At 37.7% G+C, this 22500-nt stretch overlaps 1 protein-coding gene across 4 annotated transcripts in view; it reads left to right on the forward strand.

Moving 5' to 3' along the window:
* LOC138007103 (protein FRA10AC1-like) overlaps positions 1-22500 on the forward strand; it is a 119129-nt gene that overhangs the window by 89706 nt on the left and 6923 nt on the right. For 3 of the 4 annotated variants that reach the window (XM_068853829.1, XM_068853831.1, XM_068853830.1), the window contains one exon: positions 7618-7748. In XM_068853829.1, the coding sequence (XP_068709930.1) occupies positions 7618-7748 (131 nt within the window). Of the gene's footprint in view, positions 1-7602; positions 7749-22500 lie in introns of all 4 variants that reach the window. The other variant, XM_068853828.1, reaches the window with a different exon arrangement.

Consider the following 22500-nt stretch of genomic DNA (forward strand, 5'->3'; position numbering starts at 1 on the left):
TATACCACAAGCTTTGGTTGAGAAAGTGATTCTCTGAAATTATTCGGTCTTCAAAATTAATTTCTGCCCAAATTTTCAGAACTTCACTAATGAAGCTATCTCTAGATTGAAGAATATTTTTTGGAGTCATTTGTGTTAAGGTTGCCCGTAAGAACTGTTTTTAAGTCAAGATCAAAGAACAGTTTCCATTTGCCTCGGTTTTCTGCATCCAAATATTTTTTTATCCAGGTGGCTTTCAAGGACTTACTAAAAGAAACAATATCTAATATATATAGATTTAGCCAAGCCTAAAAGTGGAGCTCCTGGCTTGTTTATTTTTACTGGCTGTAGGATTAGTGAAAATAAAAGGCTTTGGAACTGTCCGCCTTTTTTAATTATGTAACATCTTCTTCACTGCCTAACTAGTAAATTCCACGGTTAATTTCACCTGAAAAACAGTCTGATCGCATGAATCACGAAGGGATGAGTGTGATATCGGTTTTTCCAGCGCAATCTACTGTCGAATTCACCTGTTAGGCAATTAATTTTTCTTGAATCGCAAGAGCTTTAAAAGAAAACAAGCAAATCCTCAGCAAGCAAACGGATAAGGAAAGAAGCCATTTGAGAGTCGACTGTCAAACACCAGCGAATAGGAATCATGCTAAAATTAGAAATCACAGACGTACAATATAGCTCATGATGTGACAGATCGTCTTTGTCGGTTCAAGGTCAAACAAGGAGTTTTATTGATGTACTTTATTTATTCCACTTTATCTCTGAGAACGAGATCATTTACAATTCGATGTATTTCATTGAAACACGCCAGCTTGGCTAAGAACCAGAATCGGCTAGAAAGGACAAACAGGCAACCCTAAAACCTGGAATCTGGAATCCGGAATCACAGGTCATTGTTTTACCAATACAGAGAGTAAAAACTATCCCAAACATTCATAAAAGCTAACCGTAGGCCTAATTAGGCCTAAACAAACGTTTTTAGGCCTTAGGCTAGCTTTTATGAATGTTTTGGATAGTTTTTACTCTCTGTATTGGTAAAACAATGACCTGTGATTCCTGATTCCGGATTCCGGGTTTTAGGGTTGCCCGGACAAACTTCAAACAAGATCTCCAACAAATTACCTGTACGTGCTCTAAACAAACTTCTGAAAACAATAAGCTAGTGATATTTCTCCTTGTACTTTTACGAGAACTCATTGCGATTACATGTTTAGAACACAAGTGCAAAATTCTTGCCACTGTCCAGGCACATCGAAAAACAGTTAGGCAAACCGAGTGAAAAAACTTCTTGTTCGCTCGCATTTTAAGGCCAAACAAACCAGCAACAGATCGATTATTTCTGTCCAACAAGAGTACAGATGATTGTTATTTAATTCCAGTTAACACTAAAAATTCGAGTTTCATTCCTGAAAAAACGACTAAACCACGTTTTAGAAATATGCATCCACTTGAAATAACTCATGAGGAGAAATAACGAACGGTTTAGTGTCCAAGAAAAGAATTTGTGGAGTAACTTCTTCCACCAGCTTTAAGCTAATACTGGTGTACCGTTTTGTCGTTCTCGTTCTCTTTCTCTCTTCTTTCGTTTCGGTTCTTATGACATAGGCCGTCCAGGCATCTTTCAACCTTAGTAGATTTAAAATTAAAAATATCTTAAGACATACCAAAAACTGCAATTCAGAGCAAAAAGCAGCCCTAAACAAATTAAAAATAAACACTCAGCTTTAAGTTTATATCCCTCCAATGCTTGACTTGAATAACGACAGCTATATTATGTTAAACCTGGATTGAAACCAGCAAAAAATGCAAGAAAAATATATTTTCCAAACCGTACCTGAACACGAAATGCATCGACTGTCAAGAGCTTTGCTGACGTAGCATGGCTGTGTAGCCGCGTCAAGCCACAGAAAGAGCACGAAAAATGAAGTCTCGTTCAGGTGTGAGTGTGTCTGACCTGCCTTGAGCCTGCGATCCAATCAACAACCAGTCCCGGGTCAGCGGTCAATTTAAAAAACCAGCTGACCTCGATAAGGTCTAACTTGAGCCCGCGATATGGTCACGTGTTACTGGTCAGCGGATACCTTGTTTTGATAGGTGTCAATTGACCATAACATTGATGTCCAATATCAAAGATGTATGTTGTAAACTAGCTATAGTGTAAACTGGAGTATTGCCCTTCAATGAGCTCTAAACTTGAGCCCATGATATGGTTATGTGATACTGGTCACATTGGCATACATGGAGGTGCGGACGTTCATGACGTCATGGCTATAAAACCAAATTTTCCCGCATCGATGGGTTACCGTATTTTCTTAGCTATGGTGGTCCGCGCGTGCATGCCCAAAGAAGAGACACAGTGGAAAGTAACGAGCAATCGATCGACAGCATTGTCGAAAACGCTGCGAGTCAAATACATCTGAATGAGTTGAGAGATTGCAAGGAGGAAGAGATGAAAAGGAAGTTATTCAAGCTAGTAAGGAGAGTAGAAGGACCCAAATCACATGTTTGTTGTTCTCGCCCGCCATCTTGCTTTCATTCTCCACTTCCACCAAGACAGAAATTTCTGCATGTAAACCAAACGAAAAGTTGTTTCACCTTCCAGGATCTTCCTAGTGATAGGATCTTCCTACCTCCATGTAAACAGCCCCTCAGTGAGGCTTCCAATGTCGAGTTTCTCCTCTAATTTGACGATTGATTGTTCTAATTAGCTCCATTTCATGTTGTTCTGTTTGTTTTTCCCTGTGCTTTGCATAAGATAATAATTTCTCACGAACTTTTAGTCTAATCATTTCCCAAAGAAGTGAGGGGTTGACAAAGTCATCATCTCTGTATTCATCAAGCGTTTCCTGAACAGTCTCCTTAATTTGGTTGATGTAGTAGAGTTCAGTCTAAAAAGATGTATTTAATTTCCAGTCCCCTAGAATTCGAGTGCAGGGATAATTTTAATATTATCATAGAGTGATCTGATTTGTATCCTGGATGGATATCAGAGAGGGCTGTAATATTAACAACACTTTGGCTAAGCAAGAAAAAGTCTAACCTGCACTGTACTTTAGGGCTGCGTCGTCTCTAGCTGTACCTACTAGTTTCCGGGTAAAAGCTCTCCATATATCAACTAGATCAAGTTTCTCAGAGAACTCCTTCATGATTTTAAGACACTTTTGGTGCGTTTTGGGGAGGCCGCCTGATTTATCCTTCTCTAGATCAAGTACAAGGTTGAAATCACCTCCTATGATATTGTTGTCGTATTTAAAGTCATCAAGGTGTCCAGAACAATCTAAAAAGAAAGCTGATTTGTCATCATTTGGGGTAGAAATGTTAGCCAAGGTTAAACTTTAGTCATTGACCTTTATGTCGCAAATTATAAAGCGCCCTGAGGGGTAAATGAAAGTTCTTTCAATTTGCAAATTAAAGTTATTACGGTATTAAAAAGTATGCATACTCCAGCTTTGTTACTTTCGTACGCACTGAAAATAGTTTGGTAGCCCGACTCAGCAGACCTTGCGTGGTTAGTGTTTTCAGTGCAGTGAACTTCTTATAACATGCAAATTGAAAACTTTCTCGATCGAAGCCAGTTGAACACTTCCGTGCGTTTTGCGCTTTGCGTTTTAGTCCCCGGACCTCGAAAGAAGCTATTGTCAAAGCCATGTTGATCTTGTGGCAGTGTTTTGTGAAATTATTCCTTCACGCCTTAGCGCCAAGGCCATGCAACGACTGCCCATTAAATACTGAGTAAGTGTTAAATTTTCAGTATGAAACCGGTTACTACCAAAAAGCGTCTCTTTGGTGTTATCGTCGCCATATTTGCAATCGGTGTATCCTTTGTGGGCATAGACTATTTCAGATTCTGGTCTTTTTCTTCTAAAAGTAGACGCTGCATGAGCGTACACTGGGTTGCCTGTGGTACGTGTTACTCAAAAACAGAAGGGGCTGAGTTGGAAGGGATTGAACTGCAGCGTTCCAGGCAGTTTCTTCACGTAGGGGGTCATTAAGACCATTTAAGGGGTCATCCAGAAGTCGTGCCAGCAGAGGCCCTTGTGGCTCACACGTTTATAATTATGACAAAACAGGTCTTTTTCTGAGGTTAAAAACCTGGCTACTGTCCTATTAATCATTTGTCAGAAAGAAGAAATTCCTGTTATCTTTAGAAAAAATGGACATGCATGCGTACGTGTGGTAGTGCGGTATCACAGCTCTTTATTCCATGTTGTCAACTGAGCTGCGTTTTTTCTTCCAGGAGATTCAAGTTGTCTTTGTGTAATATGTAGCTCTAATAGTACACAATGTTGTTTTGGTATGGTATCATTGTAGTGCCATGGTGGAAGTCTTAGGTAAATAGCCCCCTGAGAAGACATGTGGTTATTAGCAAAGTACTAAACCCGGAAAGATTGAAGAAAATAAAAGGGAATCGAAAGACATTGGCTTCTAGGCTGACATGCTGATCATTTTCCCTCAAGTTCCCTCACAACTTTTTCACCACAAGTTTAAGTGTGCACTCTGAGCGTCTGACAGCTTTGTAATACAAAAGTTCACTGAAGTAAATTCCTGTCTGACGGGGTTAGTATCTGGATGGGTGACCTAAAAATATACCATTTTGTAACAGAAGCAAAGGGCCAAAAATTCTATTTTAATGCTCAAAAATGCAAACTAAGTAAGGTACAGATTTTGTTAGCTTGCTTTATGCAAAACAAATATTGATACACAGTTTGTAGGAAGAGCAGAAGGAAGTTTGTTTTTAGGCAGAGTCCAGACTACTTCCTCTCTTGGATCGTGATGCTGTGTCTCCAGTAGACCAGCCTATGTGCATTTATGGTGAACCCGCCTATCCAATCAGAGCCCAACTGATTTCCCCGTATAGAAATGTAGCGCTGACCCCTAGGATGGAGGCCTTCAATACTTCAATGAGTCAAGTCCGAGAAGCTGTAGGGTGGCTTTTCAATGATGTTGCGACACCTTATAGATTTCAAAAGAAATTTGAAGATAGGGCTAAGTTGTGTTGGCAAAATGTATCTTGTTTGTGCTATTCTTCGAAATGTGATTACTTGCCTCTATGGAAATATGACATCAAAGTACTTTGATTTAGACCCACCCAGTTTACAGGACTACTATATTTAAACTTATAAGAACAAGTGGCTTACGCAGGCAAAAGCCAGATAATAGACTTTGACATGTACAAAAGCAAAAAAAGTCTTGTAGAGCTTATAAACGTGTAATTTCTTTAGTCAAACTCAGACTTGATCTCTCAAAAAAAAAAAGAAACGAAACTGGTAAATGTCACTTATCCGCGTTGTCTGATATCTTAGACAACAGCTGCAAAATACCATTGTTCTGGTTCTGCATCGACATTTGAAACATCGTGGTGTGTAGCTTTTGCTGTTCCCTTTGTGTAGCTAACATTTCCTCCTGGGCCTTTTACTGACGCTCGGATTTGGCTTGGAAGCGTGCTTGTGGAGGTTTCATTACGCTTAATGAGCACAGCATTATGGTGCAAAATGTTTAACATCGCTCAAAGCTGAAAGTCTCCGGCCTCCATGGATGAAAATGGCTTAACGTGCTGCTCAATCAGAGTGCAATGCTCGCTTTAGAAACAGCAAAATATTGGAAGGAAGTCGTGAGTCCTTTGCTAATTTGGACGTTTCTAGTGCGGTGCTGAAACTGTTTCAGTCTTTTTAAATTTGTTCTAGTTATGTCCTCGATTTGTATTTTGACTTTAAACTTTGACACACAGTCTGTAACATAAAGCCCATTCATCTGACATTGTTTATGTTTGTATTTTGAGACATGTGCCGAGCTGTATCGAGCTATTTTAGAAACTGCCTTTCAAAACAATGTGAAGCGGTACAACAAAGGGTCGGTACAAACATGTTGTTTTTCAAGAACTTCTAACAAAGAAAAGTATCTGAAAGTTGTTTTGTGCATTTTCCTTTGTTATTCTGATATGTAACTGGAATTTCGTAAGATTTTGTGGGTTATAAGCAAAGAAATTATTAAAATACGCTACATTGTAACATGGCCATTGTTTGTGTTACGTGTTACATGAACATTCAGTCATTTTTTTTCGGAAACAAATTTTTATCCAGGTTTATTTTAAAGAGGATACAACTTAAATTATTTGTTCATAAAAAAGACCTATTTGTACGATATGAGAAAACATTTCAGGGTTAAATATTACAAGCTATTACAAGCTGAGATATTGCAATCAACAAGAAAGTACCCTTAGAATGTAGTAATGACCGTGCTACTCATCAAAAGTGGTCAAGCTTTTGTGACAGATAAGACTTCTGATGTCAAGTGGCAATTGGTGCTTCTGCAGAACGTACACTATCATAAAACAATACACCAAACAATATGTTTGCTTCATCAAAATATAATTCACAATTTGTATTATAAATTAAATGGAAAACTGTATGTGCAGTTGTAAAAGATATCTTAACGACAATTTGCACAAAGTTGTTGAAAAACTGTCTTCTCGCTGTACAAGCTTGGGACTAAGGGACCACTTTGTTTAGCATTCCAAAGAAAAACGAAAATCGAAGAACAAAATATAACACCTGCACCTGTCCATATACATGTAGCTTGATTTGAGGTTGGCACATGACATATAAAACATGACACCGGCTGATTGATCGATCAACTTGTTTTCTTCCCATGGATAAACATTTTGCTTATTTTCTTGCACAGAAAAACCTTTTCTTTCAAAGGATCACAAACTTTTAACATTCTTCATTATCACTCAACTTGACTGCTCACTTGAGTTTGAATCCAGACCTTCACATCTACATCTACTTCTACATGTCGCTGTTTCTGCTTAGGTGGCCTCATACATGTATACCACAAGCCTTTTTAGAGACATCACCGCCAAGCTGGCCACTTCTGCTGGAGAGAACAGGACAGTCACAACACCGGGGACTTTATCCCCTTCTCTTCTCTAATAGTGCTTGGGTTCTTTAACGTCCCACAGGGAACTTATGAATATGGAAGATATTTCTGAGATGGGACCTACGGTTTATAGTCCTTATCTGAGAAGACTGGAAAGTCTAACCATTTGCAGATGAAATTACAAAGGCAGCCCTTCCTCCTCAGTTATTTTAAGATCCTAAGTGTTGATCCGGCCGGGGTTCAAACCCGCGACCTCCCACGTGACAGCCCGACGCTCAAACAACTGAGCCACCGGTATGCGGTGATATGGGTGAGAATTCAAGCAACGCAGGCATATTTACTGTAGCATCCAATCGATTTGACAACAACCTTTTACCTTCCATGTTAAATTCCATGTGTATTACAAAAAATGCCTTGCTGTGAAACGTTTTGTCAATGCTCGTCTGAGCACAAAATCAAATGTGTGCTGCTTCCCTCAATCGCAATGATGACACATTTTGGGAGGCCCCGTGCCCAGCCTGAACCAGAGTGTTTCTCCTTAATGACAAAGGAGGCAGAGAAGAGAGATCCTGGCAATGAGGTTGAAGCAAAGGCTGCAGTGGATTGGGTTGAGACCAGTATTTGGTGCAAAATTCAAAAGTTAAGAGCTGCTAGCCGAGGTGTTCGCCTTTTTGTTTTGCAAACACCAGATTAAGATTTTAACTTATGTATAGGTATGTATCTCTCTTGGTTGATGTCATTTAGGAAGAAGCTTGCTGAGCCAAAATGGAAAGGTAAAGATGCCAAAGAAAAATCACGTTCAAGCAAGAAAAAGCAAAAAGAACAAACGTACGAAAAGCATGATGGTTCCTCAGCTTCACAATTCAAAGGTCAAGGTAATTAGAAGCTATGATCAATACGATGATAACGTTCATGTTACATTCAATTTGTCTAAAAGGAGGCATTTAATTCGAATAGTAAGCCCCTAGTATTCCTAGGGCCTAAGCATCTTTGTTGAGTAATCTGAAGATTATATCAATCCCTTTTTGAGTATTAGGGAAGATATATTAAAGCCAAGTGTGTGAATTGCACATAATAGTTATGAACTCTCTAATGAGGGTCCCCTATACCTCTTGGTAAAACTCAGTCACACAAAAATATTTCGCCTTTTCTTGCATCACGAATAATATCCAAAATTATTTCACGTTCACGCAAAATTCGAGAGGATCATGTTTCAAATATAAATAAAAATGAAATTCACAAATTAATATTTTCACTTCTTGTAACCTTTCTATAAGGTGTTTATCCTCTGAGTTTGGCCCTTGGATCGAGTGGTCATCTAAATTGCAGGTCTGTCTGGCCTGCAGAGATTCCAAACCCAGGAAATTAGGGCATATTTGTTACCGCCAAAGGTGCAAGCCTGTAGGAATGGGGGGGTCCAGGGGTATCGCCCTCCCCCAGGAAATCTTGCAAATTCAGTTTCTCTCAAGTGGCATTTCCTGCATTTTGACACCATTTTTGTGATATTCTATAAGGTCTTTAATTCTTACCACTGGAGTCCCACCATTTATGGAGCTGTTAAATGGAGTAAGACTGCGGGCCTTACAAGTTTATTTAAAACCTCATAATTTAATAACGAACTACCTTTTTTAGGAACATATACAGGTAATGATCTACGAGATCGCGTTTTATCAACTTGTAAACCTTTGCCAAACAGTTTTGGTAGTAAATTTATTGGTAATGGTATGCCAATGCTTGCTAAAGTTCCCCAAAAACCATGTGTCTTTTTGTTGGTCTTAAACACATATTTCCACCTGTTTGATAAGCATGATTTAGGTCACGCTTTTGTTTCATAGTTAATAAATTTAACATTGGTGTCATTTGTGTTAATTTGCTTTGTGGTATTATCATTTCTCCTTTTTTACCAAATATTTTATCAATGAGATTTTCACCTAATCCAGCTAAAGCTCCTGTTAATAAAGGTCCTCCAATTTTACTAATAGCTGGCATTACTTTTGGGAAAAATTTAGTAGCCAATGTGCTACAAATATTTCCACCAATTTTTCGTATTTGAGTTTTACTAATTTTAATGTCTGTTCCTGTTCCATTTTTCATTGATTTTTGGATTTTTTTCAATTGCGTCTTTGTTAGCATAAGCTTATCATGCCCAGATAATTGAGAATTAAATAATTGTAATGTTACTGATCTGCTACGTATAGCTCTTGCTAATGTTTGTTTTTGATTTGGTGATAATTTTACGCCATGAGAAATGTATCTGGTTGTCATATCTTGTATATAATTAAATTAGATAAAAACGTATATTATCATATTATACACAACTGAAAAAAACTGAAAAACTTTGTTTAAACATGTGACATTGGTGAGCCTAAAAAAGGACTCGTTACAAGAATGTATGTGTATCTACAATAGTATATAAATTAAGAAAGTACTAAACTTAGAATCTATAATAAAATTATCTATCCATACTACAAATTTAAAATAGCATCTAATTAGAGCAGGAATTAAAACGATACTCGTCCTGGCTCAATTTAAGTTTCTTTAGTTTGGGGCCTCCCTAACATGCAAAGGTATATTGTTCCAGAGGTGGCATGCAATATACGAAAAAGATCACAGTTTTTGATTCTAAACATATTACTTATATAATTGGGATAGCCTTTGTACACAAGTGTCAGAGCTTGGACCAGGCGCCTATGCTTAATGGAATCTAAATTATACTGCAACAAGATCTGCTCGTAACTAAGTAGATTGAAGAGAGTTCTAAGTACGTAATAATTGGCATTTTCTAACTTATCAGATAAAGTTTGATTAATTCCTATTAGAAGAGGACTACGATAGCCAAAATGAGGTAGAATGTACAACTTATATAGTTTAACCGCAGTGTCACTATCAATAAAACTCCTAACTCTGCGCAAGGCGGCTATCTTTGCATGAATTTTACTAAGAACCAATTTAATATGTGAAGAAAAAGTGAGCTTATTGTCAATCGTCACTCCCAGCAACTTAACTTCATCAATAGCCATAAGATTATTTGACTTAAAGGTGAGCTCATAATTATAGTTGGATTTGACAACAATCATAGCCTGCGTCTTAGTGGCATTGATGGTGAGGTAGCTATCTTCAAGCCAATTTGATAATCTCACCAGGTCACTATTGATGTAGAATTCCAAGGTCGCAGGTTACTTGCTAGCAGCATAACCGGCTCTGTCATCTGCGTAGAGCTTCAATTCCATATTCTTGGTATTACAGGTAATGTATTAATATATATATTGAACAAAAGCGGTCCCAGAAGAGATCCTTGCGGGACACCAGATTGGACAACACGCCAGTTGGAATGAGCGTTCTCTATTTTGACTCGTTGCTTACGATTGATAAGGTAAGAGCGGATCAAGAGATGGAGTGGTCGAGAAGCCCATATGCCGCTAACTTTCTTATCAGGAGGCAGGGGCAAATAGTGTCAAACGCCTTACTGAGATCTATGGACACCGCAGAGACTGTTTGTCTCTCATTTAATGCTTCTCTCCAGTCCTCTGTGATCTTTAGCAGTGCCGTGCAACAAGAATGCCCCTTTAAGAAGCCAGACAGACTGTCGGAGAGTAGACGGCGTGAAACAAAGTAGTTATACAGTTTATTATACATAATTCGTTCAAAAATCTTAGATATACAGGGTAGAATTGAGATGGGACGATAATTAACTTTGGTAGCTTCACATCCCTTTTTAAAAACTGGACTGATGTTGCTAGATTTCCACTCGCTAACCCAACATGATTGTTCGAGACAATGATTTAACAAGCGAGTCAAGGGGGTCGCCAAAGCAGGAGCAGACGCTTTCAGGAGCCTCAGAGGAATACCATCCACGCCAGTTGCCTTAGATCCATTTAGATCTAATAGCAGGTCCAACACATATTTAGCAGTGACAGGCTGGAAATTAAAGGAGAACTCTTGATCTTGATCATCAGCCATTTCATTGCTTAGGTGTACACTGGGATGTTTGTTGAACTCAGATTCAGTGAGAGCCAAAGAATGGCTTAGTCCTGACTCAGCGAAATAGTGCTTAAATATCTCAGCCACTTCTTGGGGTTTATCATAAACTTGACCATTTTCAATGAGACTTATTTTGCCCAAGTACGACCCACGCGTGTTTAGTAAGAGAGGCTTCAGTTTTCTCCAGAATTCCCTTGGGCTAGATTTATTAGACTTTGCGCTAACAAAGTAGCCGCGTAGAGCTTTACGCTTCAGCGAGGTAACCTTGTTCCTTTGTCTCTTGAAGGCGTCCCAGTTTTCAGCCAAAGAGTTGTTACGAAAAGCTCTCAACAGTTGGCAACCACGAGAGATATGAAGCTTTATCTCAGGTGTGATCCACGGCAATTGGTCTCCCCGCACACGAATCCTCTTCATAGGCGCATGTGAATCAAGCACTTCATTATACAGGCGTTTCCAGTGGGACCAGATATCATCAACATTCTCAAATATATATGCACTTTCCCACAGGACATTCTTAAGATCACAGATGAATAATTCAATATCAACATTTTTCATGCTTCGATAATAAATTTGCTTTGGGGGAGGTTTCGGAAGTCTATGTTTTCTTACAGTGTATATCAAATCATGGTCGCTTATGCCCAAGGGAAGTGAGCCACATTTTGCATAATGGTCAGGATGGCTGGAGAGAAGTAAGGTCGCTGTAGATTCGGTAACTCTAGTAGGCGTTTCGATTGAATTTGTATACTGGAACTGATCACACAATTCCTTAAATTTCTTGATGTCATTGTGATCTGAAAGCAGATCCAAGTTTAGGTCACCAATAACGACGATCTCCTGTCTTGAATTGTACATCAGCTCGAGAGTAGTGGCCAGTGAGGTTAAGAAGACTGCAGGTTTACATTTACTTGGTGAACGATAACCTGCACAGATCATGAAATAAACACCATTATTTCCCTTTACATCAAGGGACAGGGATTCAATATTAGCCGGTTCAAACATGCGTCGTCTTATCACTGTTATGTTAGATCTCACATATGCCATAATTCCTCCCCCATTTCTTGTCCTGTCCTTCAGTATAATCCTGTAATTAGGGTGATCCAGAAGAAGATTACCAATAGTACTGTTTAATTTCGTTTCAGCGAGGGACACAATATCAAATGAGCATGCGTCTAGGATGGATTTGACTTCATCGACTTTGTTTACAAGTTCATTGACGTTTAGATGGGCAATAGTCAGATTAAACTTGTAGTGCGAGCAGATATTTTCCTTATACCATGACGCAGAGTTTGCGTCATTAGCAATATTGCGATTCTGGCAGCCCCAGTCTTGGTTGTTGATACTTTTTTCGCCATCCTGAAATTATTGTAGAAAATCGACATCTTCAACAACGGAAAAAGGCATTGCAGTTCTAATTTTACAGAAACGGCTGACCCAGTGATAGTTAGACATCGCTTTAGTTTCACAATATGCCATGGGTGTTACATCTCCGCACTTGATATGAGAGTAAATATAGCATGTGGAGCAGCGAAGCGCTTGGTGAGTCTTCGCAATCGGTTTGCTGCAAACAGAACATGGATTTCTCACATCCCCTGTGTTTGGCTCGATGTCACCTGCTCTAAGGAGCTCAATATTAAACGATGCATGCATACTCTTCCTCTCAGATATTTCATCCGCTTCCGTGGATTATGACTGCATTCGAGGTGTGCAGAAGTTTTCCGCGAAAATTAACGAGCGAATAGTTTTTGCCAAACTTCAAGTAGACCAGGAAACAGTCGCTGTTCTCATGAGATGGATTCATAATAATATTTGTGAATTTGTCGACCAGGAGAATCGTCTGGAATAAGATAAACACAGAGAACAACGCCCACAACCAACCCGCCATCTTGCTAATGTGTTGAAGAGCTAAAGAATGAATCTTACCTTCGAAACAAGATATATAACTGGTCAAGATATATTTAATTTAATAAAAGAAAGAGTATTTTATCTGAATAACAGCTTTCCATCTTTTTGGATAAATTCAACATTTTGCTCACTTAAAACAAGAGCATAAATTGAAAAAGCTGTTGCTGTAGCTCCTGATAATTTATAGTGAAAAGTTAGTTTAACAGTTGAATCTCTTAAATCAGATCGCTGTTTAGTTAAATCAAAATATAAAAATGAATAAAGCGAATGAAAATTGCTCCTATTTAATAATGTACCTTGTGAATATTCGCTATTAGCATGAACGTATTTTAAAACATCACGATAAACACGAGTCATATCAGTATCTGGTTCATAGTGACAATCAGGATATTCAATACCATTACCTATTTCTAACCAAGCATCAGACAATGTTCTTGGATCAGTAGAAACTGAAAATGTATTGTACAAAAATGGATTTGATGTTTGTTCATCAATATTAGCATCATTAATGAAAAATGCAAATACATGCCTTGGTTTTAATTCTTCTGAATTAATTACATAATTTCCTGTTTGATTTCGCGTTGAAGTGCTTCTTGAAACAGTTTCTTTCAAATACGTCCATTTTTGTGATTTTGGATAATTGCTTGAATACATACTTTGTCCATCACCATTAAATATAATTTGTGGTACAATCAACTGCAAAACAACACGTGAATTATCAGCTCCTTGCCAAATAACTTGATCATCTGAAGCCAAATGAAACAATTTTTCCACTCTTGTTTGCGGAAGAAGTGAATCTTCAAGTGATTCAAACAGACTATGTCGATTCAAAGGTAATTCATAATTAACAACATTTGAAGCACCTAATAAAGTTTTTCTTTGATGAAATCCTTTGTTGTAAGCAGCTTGTGCAGGTCTCATATCTTTTGATCTATTTGTGTCTAAATAAAAAAAATTCATTTGTAGCTTTCAGCATACGAATTGGTATATCCAACCCATTTTTGATGTTAACACTGTGATTTACATCATTACAATCATATATTTTTTTATCATCAACTTTAACTGAAATATCTTTGATCATACTATGAATGCCATTTACTATTCCATTTGCATCACTAGCAGCGATATGTGTTTCTTGTCAAATTATCAGTAGAAATCAAAGCCAATGTATCAGATCTTTTGCCATCAGTAAAACTATCAGAAATCAAGCTACAACCTATCTCTAATGCATCAATACTATTGGTCACATTTGGTAATCTAACACTGTATTCAGTACTTTTTATTATTTTTGCATCAAAACCAATAAGATCACCAAATTTAGAATTCTTAAATCAAGTTGCCAGTTTTTTTTTTTTTAAATTCTACAATAACTCTATAACTTATAATACGAACGTTAAACTTATTCCTTCTTTGTCATCACCATTTTGTAAAACTGCTCCTTGAATATAATCATTGATATCATCATATGAATACATACCATCAACAAATAATATTTTTTCCCACGTTGAGCCATAATCATTTGAATATTTTACTTGATTATTACCATGAGTAAAATTAATATTATGCCAACTAAATGTCATACTCAATCTATCAAGTGCTAGACCACATTTTTTTTCTTCACTTAAATAAATAGGAGGAGAAAATTTAACAATAAAATTTTCTGGTTTTTCCCTATTAATTCATGAAATATGTAAAGCTCGTTCGTTCATTTTATAAATTAAATTACATATTCTTTCAAAAGCCCCGACAAATGATTATTATCAATAGCACCAAGTTTGTTTAATGTATGAGCTATTTGACTGAATTCACTTTGAACACCGTTATTGCCAGCTATAAAATTGATCTACCAAGTAATTCTACTCTGTATAACAAATCATTAATATTATTGTAATAAACAACACCTGAACCAATTTTGCTAAATTTTTTACTTGATCTATATATTGGAATTTCACTAAGTTTATTTAATTGATCAAACAACATTCTTGAAAGAGGACCATAATTTTTTTTGCTGTTAAACCTTTTTGTTAGCAAATCTATTAAGTCAAAATCAGCTTGTTGATCCAGTACTTTTTAGCCATTTTTTGATGCAACAAGACATAATTGACCAATCAACTTAGGTAAATCAATGATGAAATGGTATATGAAATGAATCATACATGAACTGCGGATATGAAATCAAGTGAAGCTATGATCTTCGCAGTTATGAGAGCAATTTTTGCAATTGCGTTGAGAAGCCTGAAAAATTCAGGAATTCAACGGGGTTTGAACCTGTGACCTCGCGATTCCGGTGCGACACTCTAACCAACTGAGCTATGAAGCCACTGACGTTGGGAGCTGGTCATCTGTGGGTTCTAATGGTCCCGTGAGGAATGAATCAATGATGAAATGGTACATGAAATGAATCATACATGAGCTGCGGATATGAAAATATGCGGATATTGGTTAGAGTGTCGCACCGGAATCGCAAGGTCACGGGTTCAAACCCTGTTGAAGTCCTGAATTTTTCAGGCTTCTCAACGCAATTGCAAAAATTGCTCTCAACTGCGAAGATCATAGCTTCACTTGATTAGGTAAATCAATCATAAGACCACCATAGTGACCATTTGATTTAATTTTATAAGCATTCCTTTTCGGTTGTGTATATGTCATTCCTTTACCTATCGTTTTTCTGCCTTCTGCTATAATTTGAATTCTGCTTCTATATTTTTGTATTTGTGCAATGACATCAGTTGATTGATTTGGTCAATATTTTTTTATTTGGTTTTACCTTTTGACAGAGATTCTTTTTTTTTGTCCAAGTGTTTTTAATAGTTTTCCAACATTACCATCATAATCATTAATATCAATATTACCAGCAACAGATGCTTTTAAGACCTCACTTGGTTGAGCTAATTTGTATTTAGTCAGTTTTGTGATCTCATCAATATCAAACCCTCTGTCCATATCAGATTCCAACATAGATGGCTTCTTGCTTCTCCTTCTAAATCCACTTAAAAATGACATGTGCGTGCGTGAGCATTAATGTACGTTGCCATATTGTACCTTCGCTATTAGTATTTTGTTTAAAGTATCTTATGTAATCCGACTTCCTGGCATTTTTAGCTTATTAGTTATTTCAGGAGGTCGGACTTATCTATTTAAGGTCTCAGTAAAAGTAAATTTGGGCGTCTTGCGCAAATTCCTTGTTTTTGCAAATCTTGAATTGGTGGGCAGTGAAGACTATTTCCCCCCCCCCCCCCAAAAAAAAATTGAAAAATTAATTTTAAAACCACTAAAGTAGCTTTTCCTTGTTTCCTGCCATGATCTTGAGGTGAAAAATGATTGACATATCCTGTCAATCACACGTGAAAGGATTGGCTCAACATAATAGCTCATTTCCGAGTTGCTGCATACCTCAGTTTCAAAGCGAGTCCTGGTGCACGGCCATTCAAATGGAAATTAGTTGCGTATTCTTATGCAAATCAAACTCATTTCCCTTTCAATAGTTGAGCACCAAGACTTGCTTCGAAACCAAGACAAAAAGCAACTCGGAAATGGTCCATTGGTTTTAAGTAGGGGGTGGAGTTATTCAGCAGACCATGAACTACAGGCGAAATCTTTAAGCTCGATTTTGTAGGCCTTTATTTTGACGCCAAATTTACAGGTTCTTGGACATCCCTGGCCATGATCCGCCCCAATTGATATCACAATTTACATGGATGTCTCTGTCAACCCCGGTCCAAAGTCAATCATCTCCCTGTCATCATCTCTTCAAGCACTGTATCTAAGTGGACAGAGTTTGAAGGCCATTGTGGCTGATGAAAGCGACACAAGCGGTAAAATATGCAAAATGACCATTCTACAACAAATTGTTTACAGCGGATAGCAGTGATTTTGACGTTGTTGCAGTCACTGAGACATGGCTTAAAAGCTCTGTGATTGACAGTTAAATTAACCCAGGTTATTCGATCTTTCGATGAGACAGAACTTGCAAGGAGCAGAGGATAGTTTTGCCTTCCTGGCGTTGTTTTTCCTTATTTAAGAGACTTCAACTCAGAATGGAGTGCTTTTTAATAATAAAGTAAGTCGGATTTAAATTGAAATGTGAGTTTACATTAAATAATATGGGTAAACCAGCGTTTGAAGCAAGGACAACGATAAATCAGCTAACAAGATAGAGTCGAAAAATGGCAGCCCACTGGTGAAGAAAATCAATTCGCAATAAAGCTTCCCAACCTTGAAATTTTGAACCACATGGTCGAAGTAGAGTCGGGAATTGTTTTGGAGAAGAAATAGGGCTGATTTTAAATCTTGAAGCAAACAGATTAAGCCAAGACGCAAGGCTTTACTTTATGAGTGCTCCAGATAATTTAAATTTCCTTGGCAAAAAATATTTTAATTCCCATTTTCGAGACTTTTGTCATAGGCCGTGATACGGGAATTCCCACTTGCTGCAGTAAGCCCAACAACCAAAGAAAAGATTTGTGTAAAGAAATTGTCATTTAAAGTGGCAAGGTTCAACACAGCTGGTTTCGTGTGATACGGTGTTGTCTACAAAATGGCTCCAAATCTTGTTATGATATCATCTCACTCTGCCCTATTGTGTCTTTGACTTGGCAAACTTTCACGTCTGAAAATTAAACCACTGAAGAAGTATTAAACTTGAAGCTTTTTTCAATTTGTATTTTGTCATATTGCCCTAAGCTGCGAAAGTTTCACGTTGATGAAATGACGCGCACAAGTAATTCTAATTCGGAGAACAAAACTCAAGTTGGCAGCTCATGCATTCTCGTGGCCAAATCTTAGAAAATAATTCGCGATATGGGAATCGCCTTTTAACAGTCGACACACAAATATCAGAAGAATAATTTGAGTTAAACAATTTGAATAATTTGAGTTTAAATTTAAAAGTGGCAAGGCGCGCGCAAGCGACCAGCAAAGTGAGGTTATTGTCCTGTAGAAATCTGTAACTTCGAGCTAGTTGTTTGTTGGTAGAACAATCATAGGATGTGCCCTCAATGCTACCCAGTCATTGTGGATACATCAAATATTAATTTTTCACAAAAATGTGGAGATTGACACTGATTCGTAGTTAAGTTATTTATTGTTTATTTATTTACAATGCACTTGCACGTTTTCTTGGTACAAAATTTACTCATCTCAGGCGAAGTACTATTTACATTTGTATAAAACTGCTTCAGAAGAGGGAAAAAAAACGAAATTATTACAGATAACGTAATTATATGCACTATACCACCAACAAAAGTAAATGGTATATAGTCAACTATACTAAAAAGGAGATTGACATTGATTCATATATAAATAATTATGTCATTCCAAAATGACATAACCAGGTAAAACATTTGTGAATGTACTCCATAATGTGAATACATTCAAGTTCACAACTATCTCAGACAAAGAATAATATTATTATATTCTGATAGTACTCAATCCACAGAACAGGGTATCCATTCAGTTGAAATATTTAGACTGTTAAACAAGAAATACTGGAGTGCATACCAGCGAGTAAGGAAATCAGTACTGAGCAAAATAGTATTCAAAAAATCGCTTTTTTAAAATAGGATTTTAGATATGTGCTACTTCGATTATAAAGAGGAAAGTCATTCCAAAAGTATTTTCCAACAATTGATAGGCAGAATTTTCTTAAATTGGTTATAGCATGATGAAATAAATGCTGCAAAGATGCATTCTGAGTTGAATAATTATGTTGCTCAGAAACCAGTAATATGGAAAAAAATTACAAGGCCCATCGCCACAAAAGATAATCATGCATAAATAAATGTCTACATTTTAGCAATATCGTGAAATTTCAATAGACCTAAGGAAACATAATGTGGGGTATGGACCGTACATCATTGATGATTCTAACAGCTTTCTTTTGCAATTTTATAAGCTGTGACAATGGGTTTTCATAATTACTACCCTGCAATATGCAGCCATATAGTAAATATGGGTAAATAAGCGAGTAATAGATATTGATTAGACAATGTTTACTGACATAATGCTTAACGATGAAACGGTATATGAAATGAATCATATATGAACTACGGATATGAAATCAAGTGAAGCTATGATCTTCGCAGTTATGAACGCAATTTTTACAGTTTCATCATTGATTCATTCCTCACGGGACCATTTGAACCCACAAATGACCAGCTCCCAACGTCAGTGGCTTCATAGCTCAGTTGGTTAGAGCGTCGCACCCAAATCGTGTGGTCACGGGTTCAAACCCTGTTGAAGTCCTGAATTGTTCAGGCTTCTCTGTGCAATTGTAAAAATTGCGTTCATAACTGCGAAGATCATAGCTTCACTTGATAATGCTTAACCTTAATGATGTTGTTAGTACATTTACTAACTTTGTTACAAATACCGTATAATGAATATGATCATGCCAGGAAAGGTGATGGCCAATATAGACATCATACCCAAGTATCTTAAGATTGAAACTTGTTCAAGGCATTGACCAGCTAAAGTTAATGAACGAAGTAAGTTGAAATTTACTTTCTGATGAGGATTGAAGATATTTAGATTTCTTTAAATTTACAGTTAATAAATACTTGGTAGTTCAGAGCTAATGTGAATTAGAAGTTCACCTATATACTGTATAGGGAAGATATCTGTTGACAAACATTGATGTGCCAACCACCGGAACAAAAGACCCTTTGTTTCAACAGCCAGTGAGCCTCTGGTTGGCACTTTAATGGCAATAGGTCAACAATATCTTCCCAACAGTGTTTCAGCATGCTGCGTTGCAGAGGTTTCCCCTCCACATAATGTATAATTTCAACAAATTGCTGCAGTATTTACAGGGTGCTAAGTGGGTAAAATGGTCAGAAAATGAGAAAATCAGGTTTTTTAACCTAAAAGTAGGAACAAAATAGCAGCATTTGCACGTGAATAGGAAAAGTAATGGAAATGCTTAATTGAAGTCACCATTGAGAGGTTCAAAATTATTGTTTTAAAATCAACGTGAAGGACAAGCTTACTACATTTTTCTCCAGCCATGAGCACAAAAAAATAGGTAATTTTTCCTAAAAAACCAGCGAATTCAAAAGACTCAGAAAAATAGAAAGTAACAATAACATGCACATTCATCCCTACAGATTACTATATGTACAGTACCCTTATTTTCAATCTATAGCGATTTAATAAATCCTCCACGTGCGTTGCTAATTGTAACTGGTAGTTAGAATTTGGGAACTGGTGAAGGACAGGCGTTACTAATAACGCTAGCATTTCTTATAAGGTTTCTGTGGACAAGAAGTAAGGTAAAATACATTAATTCTTTAAAGGACATTTAATAAGCTGTGCTAGCTTATTGGCTTGAGATCATATACAAAACGAAAGAAATAGTGAATTCATCTTACCTAAACAGACTTGACAGCACAGCCTCAGCTGAAAAACCACCTCAATCGATGTATGACAAAATCCAGCAACATTTTAATTAACTCAGAAATCTGCCGAAATCAATTGTGCACGAAGCCACGGACGAAAAATCGATTGTGCGACAGTGAAAGACTTAAAAGAAATCAGCTTCTACTACTGAAACACTGCTATTCGGAAAGAAAAAAAGGTGTACACGTCGCTCCTGCTATAAAACTCACTGGAGCAAGTAATCGAACAAGACATCTTTGGCGGCCATTTTGTTTGTTATTTCGCGCGCGGGTGTGTTTGAAAAAACCTGGATACAAGCAAAACAATCAACCAATCAGACAAAATTTGGTTTTATCAACGGAGTTGACAATGTAAATTGGCCACCGTACAGAGATTCTAAAATCTGACGTTTCGAGCATTAGCCCTTCTTCAGAGTGAAATCTGCACATTCATTCATTCATTCACGCTTGAAACGTCAGCTTTTAGAATCTCTTTACGGTGGCCAATTTACATTGTCAACTCTGTTGATAAAAACCAAATTTTTGTATTCTACCCCACCGATGCAGCACCACAGTTTCTTTAGAAACTACCCCCTTCAATCAGACAAAAGTCTCCTTTGTTCTGGGAGGCTACATCATGGTTCACTGAAAATCTTGGTGGACGGATGCAGAGAGTCGTTATCGAGCGTGCAGCATCACAGTGGGCCCCAGTCACCTTCGGTGTCGCCCAAGGCAGCCTCCTGGGCCCTTTATTGTTTAGATCTCCCGGAAGAAACTGTGGATGCTTTTATGGGCGCATTATATGCCTACGTTACGAAAGTGTATCGCAGCATCAAATCAATGGGCGACTGCATTTCCTTACAGACCATGCTTACCAACCTCGATGAGTGGTCTCAGCGTAATAACATCCATTTTAATGCCAGCAAGTGGAAAGTCCTAACCGTGACCCGTGAAAGGAATCCCTGTAACATACAACTACCACCTCAACCAAGTTCAGCTTGAGCATGTCACCAATGAGAAAGATGTTGGGGTTACTGTCACACGTACCCTCTCTTGGGACCAACATGTCCACAACATCGTCAGCAAGGCTAACACTGACTGATCTGGCACTTATGAAATCACAGCTGTCTTACGCAAAGCAAGTTTGGTCCCCGTCGCAAATATCCCTTAAAACAGATATTGAAAGAGTGCAGAGCAACGAGATGGATTCTACAAACTCTTGTCGGGGAAATGTCCTACAAGGACAGGCATCTAGCCTTAAACCTTCTGCCACTAATCTTTGACCGTGAACTCAAAGATATGGTCTTTTTCTACAAATGTCTAAACAATCTTACTGATCTAGACTTTGTATCTTTTTGCCTGCCATGACCATACCAGACTCAGTTCTTCCTACAGTCTTAAATCACCGTTATGTAAAACAAGTACCTATCAGTCATCGTACTTTAACAAAATTGCTAAACTCTGGAACTACATGTGTAAACTGTCGCCGCCTTCAAATTTCTCCACTCCAGAATCCTTCAAGAAGTTTATTATATCTCATCTTATGCACTTGCTTAGGACCTGGCACAGTCAGTTAGTGCGCGACCGTGGTGCAAGAGGTCCTGAGTTCAATTCCCGGATCTCGCATCCTTGCTTTGACTTCTTTCCTTTCCGTGTAGCCAAGTAGCTTCAAATACCTGTAAAACGGAGCACTGATGGAAAGGGGGGAGTAAAATGAGCGCACCGTCGACCTCAGGTTTGTCAGTTGAATTACTGTTACGAGTTATCGACGTTAAATATGGTTGCTTTACTTTACTTTACTTTACTTTACCTCTTTTGATGTCGACTATGCCTGTACCTGGACCTTGATCAGAACCTGCCCCTGCCACCGCTAGCTATTGTATTTCTTTTTTTTTAACTGTCCTTTTTATCAATTAATTAATTAATTAGTTAACTTTTTAATGTAGGGGAGTGCCTCGCATGGGATCTCGTGTCCCGTTTGCACCCGCCCTTTTGTGTCTTCGTATTATCGTATTAAGTGCTACTGTTGTGTTACTTTTTTTGGAAGTCAAAGCCAATAAAGCTGTTGAAGAATCCTTTCCCAGTGGGTTTTAAGATATCCCTTCCAAATTTTTAGTTCTAATACATGATTGTACAATGCCAAATACCGTGTGAGGAATTTTTCAGTTGTCTTCAGAGACTGATTTTATAGCACTTTTTATGCCCAAATTAAGTATGAGATGACAGTTTCGACTAAAGTGTGTGATATTTTCTTCAATTCGTGACATACAGTTGTATCAAAAATTCCCGACTCTGACAAAGATGCAACAAAGTGCAGTTGTTTTGCAATAAAGTAAAGGAACGGAGCTTCTGCTGCAGACTCTGTCATTCT

This window comes from Montipora foliosa, chromosome 6 (assembly GCF_036669935.1).
Source record: "Montipora foliosa isolate CH-2021 chromosome 6, ASM3666993v2, whole genome shotgun sequence".
NCBI classification, from domain to species: Eukaryota; Metazoa; Cnidaria; class Anthozoa; order Scleractinia; family Acroporidae; genus Montipora; species Montipora foliosa.